The sequence below is a fragment of the Periophthalmus magnuspinnatus genome, chromosome 16, assembly GCF_009829125.3.
Source record: "Periophthalmus magnuspinnatus isolate fPerMag1 chromosome 16, fPerMag1.2.pri, whole genome shotgun sequence".
NCBI lineage: Eukaryota > Metazoa > Chordata > Actinopteri > Gobiiformes > Gobiidae > Periophthalmus > Periophthalmus magnuspinnatus.
Window position 1 is genome coordinate 10315012 of NC_047141.1, and position 14018 is coordinate 10329029.

General features: G+C 40.9%; 1 protein-coding gene across 1 annotated transcript in view; it reads left to right on the top strand.

Moving 5' to 3' along the window:
* Window positions 1–11576: 11576 nt before the first annotated feature.
* Window positions 11577–14018, top strand: part of si:ch211-113g11.6 (uncharacterized protein LOC559008 homolog) — a 104897-nt gene continuing 102455 nt past the window's right edge. The window contains exon 1 of the mRNA XM_033981010.2: window positions 11577–11654. Within this exon, the coding sequence (XP_033836901.2) occupies window positions 11627–11654 (28 nt within the window). The 5' untranslated portion in view covers window positions 11577–11626. The remainder of the gene's footprint in view (window positions 11655–14018) is intronic.

Consider the following 14018-nt stretch of genomic DNA (forward strand, 5'->3'; position numbering starts at 1 on the left):
CACATCCCTCTTCTCTGCTGCCAACTGAATGCTCGCTGAAAGTCTTATCACAGTTTCCCCAGGCCTCTGCTGAAATCACATAAGAAACACACCCTTTGAAGTTTGTTGGGCTTTTATCATCGCACTGCACTTTTCAAATTTTGCTTTGAGGGCGCTTATAGTATTTGGAAAAATGCAGCAAAAAAAAAATGCATTTGTAAACACTCTCAAACAAAAGAGACTCAGAGAACAATCGTAACTATTAATCCTACATTATATCTGATCTGGTTTGACTTTTACAATACTTAAATTTTCAATCCATTAGTGAATTTCATGGTGAATGTATGGCTGAGATACAGTGTGTGCAAGACAGTGAAGAGTGTAATGCTGCCATCTGGTGGTCAGACGGTGTAGTGCGTTTATAAATCAGCCGGATGACGTCACTGTGTGGACAAGGAGAAGTCAGCCTGAGGAGCAGAGGTCAGAGAAGGACACAAACAACCAATAATGGGAAGCAAACATGTTTTTATAGTTTGTTTTTTTCAGTTTGTTTATTTGTGATACAATGGGGGTATGTGTTTGCATGTCCATAGGGAAACGTGCCCACTGTATTTGAATCATTCATCAACCAATGCAGTGTCCAGGACCCAACTGCAGTTTTTGATCCAGGAGTACCTAGCTGGAGGATTAGCCTATTGCTGGGTTTCAGGTGATATCACAACATTCTATAGGCCTGTGGAGAAGCTGGCCAACGTGGTCAAAGCAGGAGGCAGATTTAGAAAAATTCCTGGTTATCAAAATTTCTTGCAGGTCACCATGGAAAAATAACACATTTACAAAAATTAATGGTGCTCAACTAAAGCAAAAGCAACAGAAACGAAGAAATTAAGGAAAAACCCACATGTGCCCTGCTACACTGACTGGCTGGCTTAAATACCCTTCTGAGCAGGAAGCATCTCCCCCAGGTATATACATCTACCTTAAAGGTGCAGTAGGTATAACTTTTATCCAGATCGCCAAATCAACTGCATACTTATAAAGGCCTAAATCCCTTTAACTCAAAAGTGTTATGTTAAACTATAAACACTTAAACATTGAAATAAACAAACCCGTGAACACACCCAAGCCTTTAAAAATAGCCGACACAGGCCTTGTCTTTGTCTGGACCATGTGGAGATTCAGGTAAGAATGCCTTCATATGTGTTGTAACTGAATTGTGTAAATTTAACCAAATAAAATATCTTTAAAGTAACAGTATGTCTGCTGTTTAACTTAAAGGTCGACTAACTGAAAGACTAAACAAAACAAACCTGGGATAGTTATCGTTTAGTGTTTAGTTGCATATTGAAAAATTATTGGAAATGAACAAATGTGTGAATATAAACAAAATTATGGTGATATTAAAGGGACAAAGGCCCACTTTGTCACAAGGCCAATAACATAGCAGATGGTTCCTCTAGTTGCGCTCTCTCATCTGGTTCATCTTTATCCAGCCTGTTCCACTTAAACATATTTTAAATGAAACCGAGGTATTTTAACATGTGTTGAGGTGGGGGGTGGGAGTGTGTGTTGGGGTGGGGGGTTGTTTGGTTATGATTATTGATGTGTTGGGGTTGGGTTGTTGGGCTGTCGGGTGGCTGGGTGGGTTTGGTGGGTGGGACTGATTTTAATGCTTTGTATAGCACTTTGTGTTACTTTTTTTGTATGAAAAGTGCTCTATAAATAAAGTTTGATTTGATTTGATTTGAACATTTAATACAGATGGGGGCAGCTAAAATGAATATTGTTAAAATGCAGTTGTTGGTTGTAATACAAGAAGTTAATGGGTCTAGTCACTTATAGAAAACATCAACTTAAACATTTATGCATTTGTTATTATTTTCGTGGCAAAGCATGTTATCAAAACAGAAACTTGGCCCTTGCCCCCCGTATGGCAGTATGACATCATCACAGTATTTGAAAACCATCTATACTGCTCATATATTTTGAGTTGTTGTGAGAGCTGGAGAAGGCACTTTCCATCAGCGTCCATCAAAGCAACTCATAGTAAGCTATATGTCCAACCAGATACTCCTCGCCCCTTAATATAATGCTTTTAGGTTTAGCTGCAGGAGCGTTGAAGGATGGGTCAAATGCAAAAGATGTGCAGTAATTCTTACTCTTAACCTTTTTGTCCCAATGTCTCTGTAAAAAAAAGGCACATAAATACAGGCTTGAGACATGGCATTAAAATGTAGGTAAAATATAAATAAAATAAATAAATGTAAGCATAAAATAAATTAAAAAGTTGGTAAAAAATTCAATAAATAAAATTAATAAAAATTAAACACAGAGATTAAAATAGGACGGCATTGGTTACATTGCAGCAGTGTCAATTAGAGTCTGAAGTAACGAAGTTTCCGACACCTGTTGAACATATGGCTGCTGTTCCATTACACACATGTAACTTATCCCATCTTCAAAGCAGGGACACTGTGAACTATGTGTGAACAATGTGTCGACAAAGAGCTGACATGAACTTGTATTAATCCCTGTACCTCCCATAGGACAGAACGCTCCAAACATACACCAGAGTCTAGGATGGCAGAGAGGCATCGTCACGTGGAAACTGACTAACATTCTGTAATAACATTATATAAACAGTTTATTTAGCCTGAAAAGCATGAAGAAAGAATTTAAACATGAATTCATAATGAACAAACAGCTAAGAATGACCCGACTCTATCTCCTAACTATAATCCACAAAATGAAGCAGCTACTAAACCTGAACCATTGTTAATAAAACAGCTTAGTCTAGAATGTTCCACAGTAGGGCATATTCACCTCCATAGAGACAGGCAGGTGACACAGCAGGCCAGGTTAGAGGTCAGATCTCTGGAGGGGCGACCTTGCTATTAGTTAGAATATATGTTTATCACAGGATTTTTATCAATACAAACACTTGCGGTTGAATAGATAAAGCAAAACTGTGGAACGCTGCGGCCAAAGCAATAACATCTCCATGGAGGTGGTATCAGCCCCCCTCGCCATAAAAGTTACATATTATAGCGAAACACAGTCAAATATCTTCTACATGTTTTCATTGCCAGATTGAACCTCACCAATACAAAACAAGTAATTTGAGAATGCAACAACATTTGGTTTTATTAAGAGATTTAGAAGTTGGACTTTTACCTTGGACTTTCTGGGCCCATTACTAACTCTCTTTCAACGGAGGCAACAGCAAATAAATGTGTTTGGAATCAGACCAGTGCTGTAGTACACCTCCTTATTTATCTGTACTGCTGTGTGCTGCAGACTACACCATAAAAAAGAGAATAAATATCCAACCCAGTTTAAACCAGGTCTAAACCAGGACTAAATCAAGGCTAAATCAGGCCTAGAGCAGGACGAAAACAGGTCTAAAACAGGACTAAAACAGGTCTAAAGCAGGACTAAAGCAGGACTAAAGCAGGACTAAAACAGGTCTAAAACAGGTCTAAAACCGGTCTAAAGCAGGACTAAAACAGGTCTAAAACAGGTCTAAAACCAGTCTAAAGCAGGACTAAAGCAGGACTAAAACAGGTCTAAAACAGGTCTAAAGCAGGACTAAAACAGGTCTAAAGCAGGACTAAAGCAGGACTAAAGCAGGACTAAAACAGGTCTAAAACAGGTCTAAAACCGGTCTAAAGCAGGACTAAAACAGGTCTAAAACAGGTCTAAAACCAGTCTAAAGCAGGACTAAAGCAGGACTAAAACAGGTCTAAAACAGGTCTAAAGCAGGACTAAAACAGGTCTAAAACAGGACTAAAGCAGGACTAAAACAGGTCTAAAACAGGTCTAAAGCAGGACTAAAACGGGTCTAAAACAGGTCTAAAGCAGGACTAAAGCACGACTAAAGCAGGTCTAAAACAGGTCTAAAACAGGTCTAAAGCAGGACTAAAGCAGGACTAAAGCAGGACTAAAACAGGTCTAAAACAGGTCTAAAACCGGTCTAAAGCAGGACTAAAACAGGTCTAAAACAGGTCTAAAACCAGTCTAAAGCAGGACTAAAGCAGGACTAAAACAGGTCTAAAACAGGTCTAAAGCAGGACTAAAACAGGTCTAAAGCAGGACTAAAGCAGGACTAAAGCAGGACTAAAACAGGTCTAAAACAGGTCTAAAACCGGTCTAAAGCAGGACTAAAACAGGTCTAAAACAGGTCTAAAACCAGTCTAAAGCAGGACTAAAGCAGGACTAAAACAGGTCTAAAACAGGTCTAAAGCAGGACTAAAACAGGTCTAAAACAGGACTAAAGCAGGACTAAAACAGGTCTAAAACAGGTCTAAAGCAGGACTAAAACGGGTCTAAAACAGGTCTAAAGCAGGACTAAAGCACGACTAAAGCAGGTCTAAAACAGGTCTAAAACAGGTCTAAAGCAGGACTAAAACGGGTCTAAAACAGGTCTAAAGCAGGACTAAAGCACGACTAAAGCAGGTCTAAAACAGGTCTAAAACAGGTCTAAAGCAGGACTAAACCAGGACTGCTTCATGAATAAACCTGGACTAAACCTGCCAGCCCAAACCAAAAGCTTTTTTTTTTAAATTGGTGCGTGTGATTGATAGGCAGATTAGGTGATCAGAGAAACACATCTGTTTTTGTCAAAACAAACATGGCACCTTACGAGTTCAAAAGAAATAAATAACAGAGGACTGCGAAACAGCACAAATTTCTGCTAAATCAAGTGAAGTGCTAAAGTCTTGTATCTGAAGTAAAACAAGGTAAATGGTCACATTTTTATATAGCGCTTTTCCACCTTCGAGGCACTCAAAGTGCTTTTCTTTTAAAACAAGTTATATATTTACAGGCAAGGCAAGTTTATTTGTATAGAACAATTCGTACACAAGGTGATTCAAAGTGCTTTACAGAATAAGAAAGATATTAAAATCACAATACAACAAATCAAAACATAAATAATCACAAATAATCATCATTAAATTAACATTAAAGGAGAATAAAACCATTTCAGTCGTATGCACAACTAAACAAAACCGCTTTGAGCCTGGATTTAAACATTGTCAAAGTAGAGGCCTGTCTCACATCTTCAGGAAGACTGGTCCAGGTTTTAGCTGCATAAAACTGAAACACTGATTCTCCATGTTTAGTCCTGACTCTGGGCACCAGCAGGAGGCCGGTCCATGAAGTCCTCAGAGTGTGAGATGGTTCATATGGCACTAACATTTCAGAGATGTACTTTAGTGTTAGGACATGGAGAGACTTGTTCACAAGCAGAGCTGCTTTAAAGTCTATTCTCTGAGCCACAGGAGCCAGTGCAGAGACCTGAGCACAGGACGCATGTGCTCATACTTCCTGGTTCTAGTCAGGACCTGAGCAGCAGCATTCTGGATGTACTGCAGCTGTGTTAATGCTCGTTTGGAGAGGCCAGTGAGCAGGCTGTTACAGTCGTCTAACCTACTGGAGACAAATGCATGGATAAGTCTCTCTAGGTCTGGTTTTGACAGTTTACCTTTGATTTGACTGGATGTGACTGCTGACACTTTCTCTATGTTTCTGTGGGCCAAAGATGATGACTTTAGTCTTGTCTGAGTTTAGCTGGAGAAAGTTATTTTACATCCACAGCCTGATCTGTTGGATGCAGTGGCAGAGTGAATCCACTGGTCCATATTCACTTGCTGCAGTGAGACATAGATCTGAGTGTCATCTGCATAGTTATGGTAGGACACATTATTGCTGCATTTTAACTGGCCTAACGCAGCATGTAGAGATTGAACAACAGGGGTCCCAGGATTGACCCCTGGGGCACCCCAGAAGTCAGCAACATTTTATCTCTTTTATTGTCCAATTTCAACAAAGTACTCCCTGTTTTCTACATCGGACTTGAACCAGTTTAGTGCCGTACCAGAGATGCCCACGCAGTCCTCTAGTCTCTGTAAGAGGATCCTATGATCCACAGTGTCAAAGGCACCACTCAGATCTAACAGGATCAAGACTGAGACTTTGCCTTCATCAGTGTTCAGGCAGATGTCATTTGTCACCTTGATAAGAGCAGTCTCAGTGCTGTGGTGAGGTCTAAATCCTGCCTGGAAAACATCAAAGGAGTTGTTCATTTGGAGAAAGTTAATAAGCTGGTAGTAAACAACTTCTTTAAGGACTTTGCTTAAAAACAGCAGAGATGAGTCAGTAATTGTTTAATATTGTGGCATCCAGACTGCTCTTCTTTAGGAGAGGCTTGACCACCACAGTTTTCAAAGCTCTTGGGAACATTTCAGATTCAAGTGACATGTTAACTATGCAAGTTATGTTGCATATTATATTGTTCTAAATGATACAAGAATGTTCAAGAGAAGATGTCTTTTGAGACACATGATACCAATCTGCAGCTGTGATTGGTCCATCCCAATCAAGGTTTGGCACCCTTTATGATCTGAGTCCAGACCTTTGTGCATTCGAACAGAATGTAGGAGAGACTCGCTGGTCAAACAAGGGCTGAAGCAAAACCGTATAGGACTAAATCAGGAAATTTCATCTAAACTACATTAAAACAGGCCTGTTGTACAAAATCTACTTTTCAGAGCTTTTAACCATGTTATAGTTGTTTCCCCTTGTCATTCCAAGCTGTGTTTGGAGTGGTTAGTGCATGTTTGAGCCTTTTCACTTCATCTTTATACGCTGGTCCCTGCTCTGTACTAACTTCATCCAATTAAATTTTCTTAATCAGTGGTATGTGTAGGGTTTGGCAGCGTCATGTAGGCTGTTTGGTACAATCTTTAAAAACCCACTACTTGCAACCTTGACATGCAACTACCCATTGGAGGTGCTGAACAACTTCACTGCTCTTTGTTGTGATGACGTCAGCAGACTAGTTTATTGTGTTAAATCGCTTTAGATGAGTATTATGATTTAAAATGTGCAAATTGTTAAATAATGATCCTCGGGTGTCATAGATTATGACTATATAGCAGATACAAACACAATGTCTTCTTTAAACCATGATCAAAATAAAAAAAGAGATCTAATGCAGATCTAAATCTGACGTAAACCAGATTTAAACTTTTAAATTTGTAAATCATTAAAAAGTTTAAATCAGAACCCCTATTACAACTTTCATACTTTAAGCTACTGCTATTCATTTCAACCTAAAAATCTTAAATTGAACAATCATGTCTTCTCCACTTGATGAACCCTCAGCCATCCTTAACCAATTCACACTTTTGTCAATCCACAGAACTGAATGACATCATTATAATTGACAATCCTATTAACTGCTACTTCAGCCACGCGGCAGGGCTGTCCCTCGGCTCTGAACTCTTTCACGTGAGGTTTTTGCATTTGTGGGTGAACGCACAAACCAAACCGGTACAGATACAGAGGATGTTTTTGCCCGTTGTCTCTAATGTCTACTCATTAAAAAGATGGAACATTTTACACATCCCTCTCCATTGAGTTCACAAATGCAAGCGCAGCACACAGGCCTATAGCCAAACTGCTGATTCACGCCTATGCAGACTCCAGAGCACTATTGACGCACATTGATTGGATCGTTTCTGAAGCAAGGCTCTGATTGGCTGAAGGGGTGATGGCACGTGAGGTGATGAAGTGGCCCCTAGTGATTTGAATGTGATTTATGATTATGACTTGCATAGATTAACACTTGTATTCTATAGTGGGCTCCGTACAGCTTGTTTATTTCTTTTAATCTGATTTTTAATAGTAACTACTATTACTCAGCCATTTAAAGAAAACATGTTATTCTTTTTCTGCTAATTCATAATCAACTTTAATACATTTTTTACATTTTTCATTGTAAACCATAATAGAAATAGAATAGAAATGGGACCATACCTGTTCAAAACTGTAGGAGTGCTCTTCGTTGTGGTATTTCATCATAGTTAGTACCAGATTTCTGTTTATGTGTAGTTTTTCTTTTATTAATAGCTAAGGATTTTTAAAATTTATTTATTTATTTTGGTAAATGCAAGATCATGCATTACGCAAACATACATGAATCACTAACTTATAAACACCAAGCTAACAGGTAGAGACAAGAGACAAGTAGAGGCTAAGCTCATAAAAGTCAATTTTGAATAATATGTCTTAAAATATACACTGTACATATATACACCGCGTCTCTCCACTTCTGCCCTCCCTCTATTAGACACCTGAGTTGCACAAACATGTAAAACAGGTATTTATCTGTGACCTTATATTTGTACAATAAAGAAAAGAAAAAAAAAGCAGAGGGCACAAAGACTCCAGCGGCAACCCAAAGGACCAAAGTGCTTCACAAACAGAAAAATAAAACATAACACAGTACAAAGATTTTAAAACATCAACCAGACATTTGCAACAAGACAATAGCAAAACAGTAGCACTTAAAAGCCAGATCACAGGTGAGTCTTTAAGAGTTTTAAAATGATCAATAGACGTGTCATTCTTTACATGGATCAGGAGCTCATTCCAAAGTTTCGGGGCGATGACAGAGAATACCCCATCACCTTTTGTTTTGAGGTGGGAGGAATGCTCAGTAAATGCTGTGAGGTTGATCTGAGGGCATGAGAGACTGAGTGAGGAACCAGGAGATCAGACGGGTAACCTGGGGCAGCATCATTAAAAACAAATAGGGAAATTTTAAAATCTATTCTAAACTTCAATGGCAGCCAGCGGTGTTGAGCTAAAACTGGGGTGATGTCGTCTCCTTTTTTAGTACCTGTTAAAAACCTGCCTGCCGCATTTTGGACAAGCTGTAATCTGCTGATGCAGGTGTTTGGGAGACACACATATAAGGAGTTGCAGTAGTCCAACCTGGTGGTTATAAATACATGGATAATTGTTGCCAAGTTTTGTGAGGCAGGATTGTGGCAGATGCATTGAGGAGCAAAGTAGTTATAACCAGAGCAAGTAGCTCTAGTCAGCTCAATGGCAAGAAAAAGACCCAGGCAATAAACAGCTATGCCCTGCCAGTAATCAGATACTCAGCAGGAATCATAAGCCAAAGGAGGAAATATAGACCACAGATGTTAAGACCCGAAAGCTCCTGACCATGCATGGGGGGTTCCATCCCAAATCCAGCACCCTGAGACTGTACGCGAGCTGTAAGGAAGGAGGACGAGGACTAGTGAGTGTGACAGCCACAGTCCAGGATGAAACATCCCAGATCCGTATGTAAATCAAGGACAAGGCCCCAAAAGATGACGTGCTCAGTGAATATCTCAGACAGTGGAGCACAGAGGAAGAGGTGCTGGAGGAACCATCATGGAAGGACAAGCCCCTGCACGGGATGTACCACCAGAACATACGTAACTGAAGTGGCTGATATCAAGAAATCCTACCAATGGCTGCACAGGAGCAAGCCTTGAGCACTAGAGCAATAGACCACACCAGACAAAACCCAAGGTGTAGGCTGTGCAAAGAGGCCCCTGAGACAATTCAGCACATAACTGCAGAGTGTAAGATGCTGCAGGGAATCCAAACATGGAGCGGCATAACCAAGTGGTGAGTGTAGTGTACAGAAACATTGGTGGTGGTAGTTGCCATAGCAGCTGTGGTAACAAACTAAGCTTCTGATTAGGACTGAATAAATAATTAACTAATGTGTTGCTATTTTTTCTCAATTCTATCCATTTTGATCAGTGACATGTAAAAGAACTGACAACTGTATAATTGTAAGTTACACTACGCTACTGTCTCCACATAACAGTGAATGAGCTTTAGCATAGCTCCAAACATGTGCACTTTAGCTTGAACTTGACTCATGACTCTGTTTTACATGCCTCTGCTTTAACCTTATATATTACTGAACATATGAAAGTGTACTCTTTTTGCCGTAAACCAACTCAGATTGCACTTGAAATAATTTACCACAGACTCCCCTGACCTGCCTCTGCCATCTTAAATCCAAAGAGCGGTGACATGAAAAATTCACAAACTTGTCAAATCACGTTTTTAACTTAACAAGATGTATTCTCTAAGGCATCTAACAAACTTTACTACTGTTATACTTAATCTGTGTGTTATTACAAACCAGCTGACCTCCAAAAAAGAATAACAAAATACAGGAGATGACTTTATGCATGCTCTGTGCTGCATTCACTGACTGTACTCCTTCACCCCGGGTGGCAACTACTGTCAGCGAAAGCACCAAGCATCATCTGCTGGTGACCCCGAGTATTGCTCTTGAAACACAGTCCACAATTGAGTGGGCTGAATGAAGATCATTAGCACAGGAACAAAATTATTCCTAGATGTTGAGGATGCAATAACTGTACAAATGTAACTTCTCTGATTAAGAGTCTTCCACCTTCTTGTCTCCATGGAGATGTTATTGCGTGGCCTAAAATGTTTCACAGTATAATATTAAACATATCCATCTTGCACTTAATCAATTACAGGTGTTATTTATTGCCTTGAAAACATGCATTCATTGTGTGAGCGGGGTCACCTCTCCACAGATCTGACCTTGCAATTTGGCTTGGCTGTAACTATTCATTGTCTCCATGCAGATCGATAAGTTAAATGCCAGACTACGACACATTCCAGGCGAAGAAATAACATCTCCATGAAGACAAGTAGGTGGCATACCCTCTAGCAGAAAAGTTACATAGTGTACCTTTAAAGGGCCCATATTACATGATTTTCTGATCTATGTAAACATATTTTTCACAAACAGACCTGGAATTGAGTTCTGTTTCATTCACACATGTTTAATTCACAAATCCTGCATATTTAGGCCGAATTATTTTCTCAAACAGAAAACACTCCGTTCCACCTTGTGATGTCATCATGTGGTAATACAGGAAGTGCTCCGCTGTGTTTTTAAACTCCATACGCCTTCAACAGAATCATTTGGACAATTTCAGCCTTGGAATTGCCAATCTGAACTGAATTAAAGGTAAAAACGTAGCTCTTAACTTGAAAACTACCACTTCATGACATCACAAGGTGGAACAGAGCATTTTGAGCTTTGGAGATGTAGACAGACTAATAATAAAGGGTTACCCAAACATGCGGGAATGAATCAAAACACTACTCCAGGTATGTTTTTTGATTAAGTAATAACATTGTAACATGACTTAAATCTCACAAGAGTCAATTTTGCGCAATATAGAACCTTTAAAAAACACATTCTAATCAGCCCCGAACCGTCTGTTCCCCACAACAAACCCATTCATCATTCTCTGCAACAGGTCTGACGTTAGCTCTCCACCCGTGCGCTTCTTCGCTTCTTTCTTTTTTTCCCTGGCTCGCTCCTTTCTCCGCCGTTCTGCGCTCCTACTACTACTACTACAACAACTACTACTACTACTCCTACTCCCCCATCCGAATCCACTGTGCCCTCGCCTTTCCTCAGTCTCCCCCATCCCAGGCGAGCGAGCGCAGGAGCGGAGAGAGTCAGGCAGCGCGCTGGTCTGTGTGGGATTGGGCTGGCTTTTTCCTGGCACATATCCGAACCCGGAGGAGGAGGCAGCAGCAGCGGCAGAAGCAGCAGCAGCGGCGGCGACGGCAGAGAGAAGAGAAGAGAAGGACGCACGAATACTGACTCCCTTCACCGGACGCAGAGTAGTACACGGTTCATTCGAAGTATTTTAAGGAGAAGAACGCGGAGAAGAAGCGTAAAAGAATGAATTCGCTTATCCTCTTGTCGCTTTTGGTCACAGCTGTGGCGGGGAAGATGGCTCGGCTCAAATTCGTGGTGCACGGTAGGTCATTATTGGAATACGCCGTGTAGTGGCTTTTTACGCTTGATTTAGTAGTTCGTGTACCTTGTTTTTGTACCGGTTTTAGGTTTGAAAGGGTGAATGAATCAATGAATTGGTGAGGGAGTGGGTAACACTTCGCTTGATGAGAAAACTACTCAGTATTTTTGTTGAAACAGTGGAACAAAGTGATCAAATAAACCCGTATGGCGCGAATTGAGCGAACGAATCGTAAATTACGCGCGGGATTTTGCAGCCAGTGAAGGTTGTACGTGCGGAAAACAACACCAGAACAGTTAATTGAAAGAACTGTAGCTTGTTTTATCGAATAATTATCACTAGACAGACGTTTTACGCAAACGAAACCCGGACTAATTCGTATTTCAATTGATTCCTGCCAACTTTATCGCTGTTCCTCCGTTTTTTTTCTCTCCACGCAACCCACGTATTTGGCAGTTTACCCCTAATCTCATCTCTGACATCACCAGCACCTGTTTCTGAGTCCAGGCACATAGCGTGTAACAGGCGACCTTCTCCTTCCTCCTGTACCCGCCAGCGCGTCTTCTCCGCTTGGCGTTTGGAGCAACATGGCGCACGCGTTCTCTTGTCCTTCTCTCCTCTCTTTTTCTCCAATCCTCCCTTGTCACTGGTAAAATGCTTCATTACGGTGAAATATGGCCAGAGTTGGGGGGGGAGGAGGTTGTCGCTATTATGGCTCGGCCCGGTATAGCGCGTCCTTGGTTGAGCTGCAATGCGGGACACGTACTGCAGTAGTAATACAAGCGGGTTTTTTTAGTAGCCGTAAGTGAGTGGGGTATAAGGGGCAGAGAGCGAGGGGGCAAGCGACCTTTATAGAAGAGTATAAACTGTACAGGGAAAAAATTGGAAAGGCGCATAAACCAAGGAACCAATGGGAAATTGCGTCTCGTGGTTATGCATTCCGCGCACGTCCTGGTACACCCCACAACGCGCGTTCTAATATATTCAGCAATCAATAGCCCCGGGGAGAAGGGGGCTGGAGTGTCAACTTCATCTCTATCTGTACCCTGCCCTTCTACTCTTCTTCCTTCCCTCCCTCTATCCATCCAAGCGCGCACGGCACACGCATGAGACGGTGACGAGTCCAGACGTGCGCGTCATGGGAATGAGGAGGCAGAGTTAAGTCCAGCACCACGGACAGCTCCGGCATGTCCCCGAGTGGCCCTGGACATTCCTGCGCCGGGACGTATGAAATAGGACTAAAAGAGAGCGGTGTGGCTTTGTGAAATAAGCTGCAAATAAAAAGCTTTTGTATTTTGCATTTGCTATATTTGTTTTTTAATATAGACAATAGAAATGTTTGATTAAAGGTTCAGTATGTAACTTTCTGGAGGTGGCACGTCATCTGCTTGGTTGAATGTAAATGGAAAGTTAAAAAGCTAAAATGCATGGAGATTGGTGCTTTTTTTTTTTTTTGTTTGGCCATACTGTGGAACAACAATTCCATGGAAACAAGACCCACCTTCAAGCCAAATAAGAGTCAGGTTTGTGGAGATGCAAGCCCGCTTTTCTAATGGTGTTTAAGTGCAATAAAACAAAAAACCTGCAAAAGAATTATATACCGTGGCTTTAAGGAAGATATAAGATGGATCCACACTTGCACACATCAAAATTGGGACTAAACCAGAACGAGAATGAGACCAAACCAAATCCATATTTAGACTCAAAGTGAGTGAAAAAAACAGGCTTAAACGAGGTCAAGCACAGACCCTTAAGAAATATTAGCAGGAAATTTGAAGTTCTATTGGCTGGTTATATTGGTTTACTCTGCTTGGTAACAATAAATCAGTGGTAGGAGAATGTAGTGAAAGAATCCGAGAGATACCCACATAATGACAGTAATTTATCCTGGAGAATAGACAGGATGAAGCTGGTTTAGTCTCAATTATTGCAGTACTGCTAATATGTCCTTCGGCAAGACACTTCACCCACGTATCTGTGCAAACCGGTATAGGCACATGCACAATTTTAGAGCATGTTTTAGTTAGCGCTATGCAACTTTTCTGGTGAGGCATCCACAACCTGCTTGCTTCCATGGAGATGTTATTTCTTTACTGGAATGGTCTATACTGTGGCATTAAAAGTTGTCAGTACCTTGCGTTTTTTGAATTATTGTGAAAAAAATGCCATGGAAAACACAAATTCTGGCTGGCTTGACCTGTAAATTGGCCTGGCGGTGTCAACTGCTTGGAGGTGGATACGTTTAATGTCATACTGTGGAACATTCCAGGTGAAGTGATAACATCTCCACAGAGACAAGCAGGGTGCGGAGTGCGGACTCTCCACCTGAAAAGTTTCCTGGAGTTGTGTTTTGTTTCATTTACATGT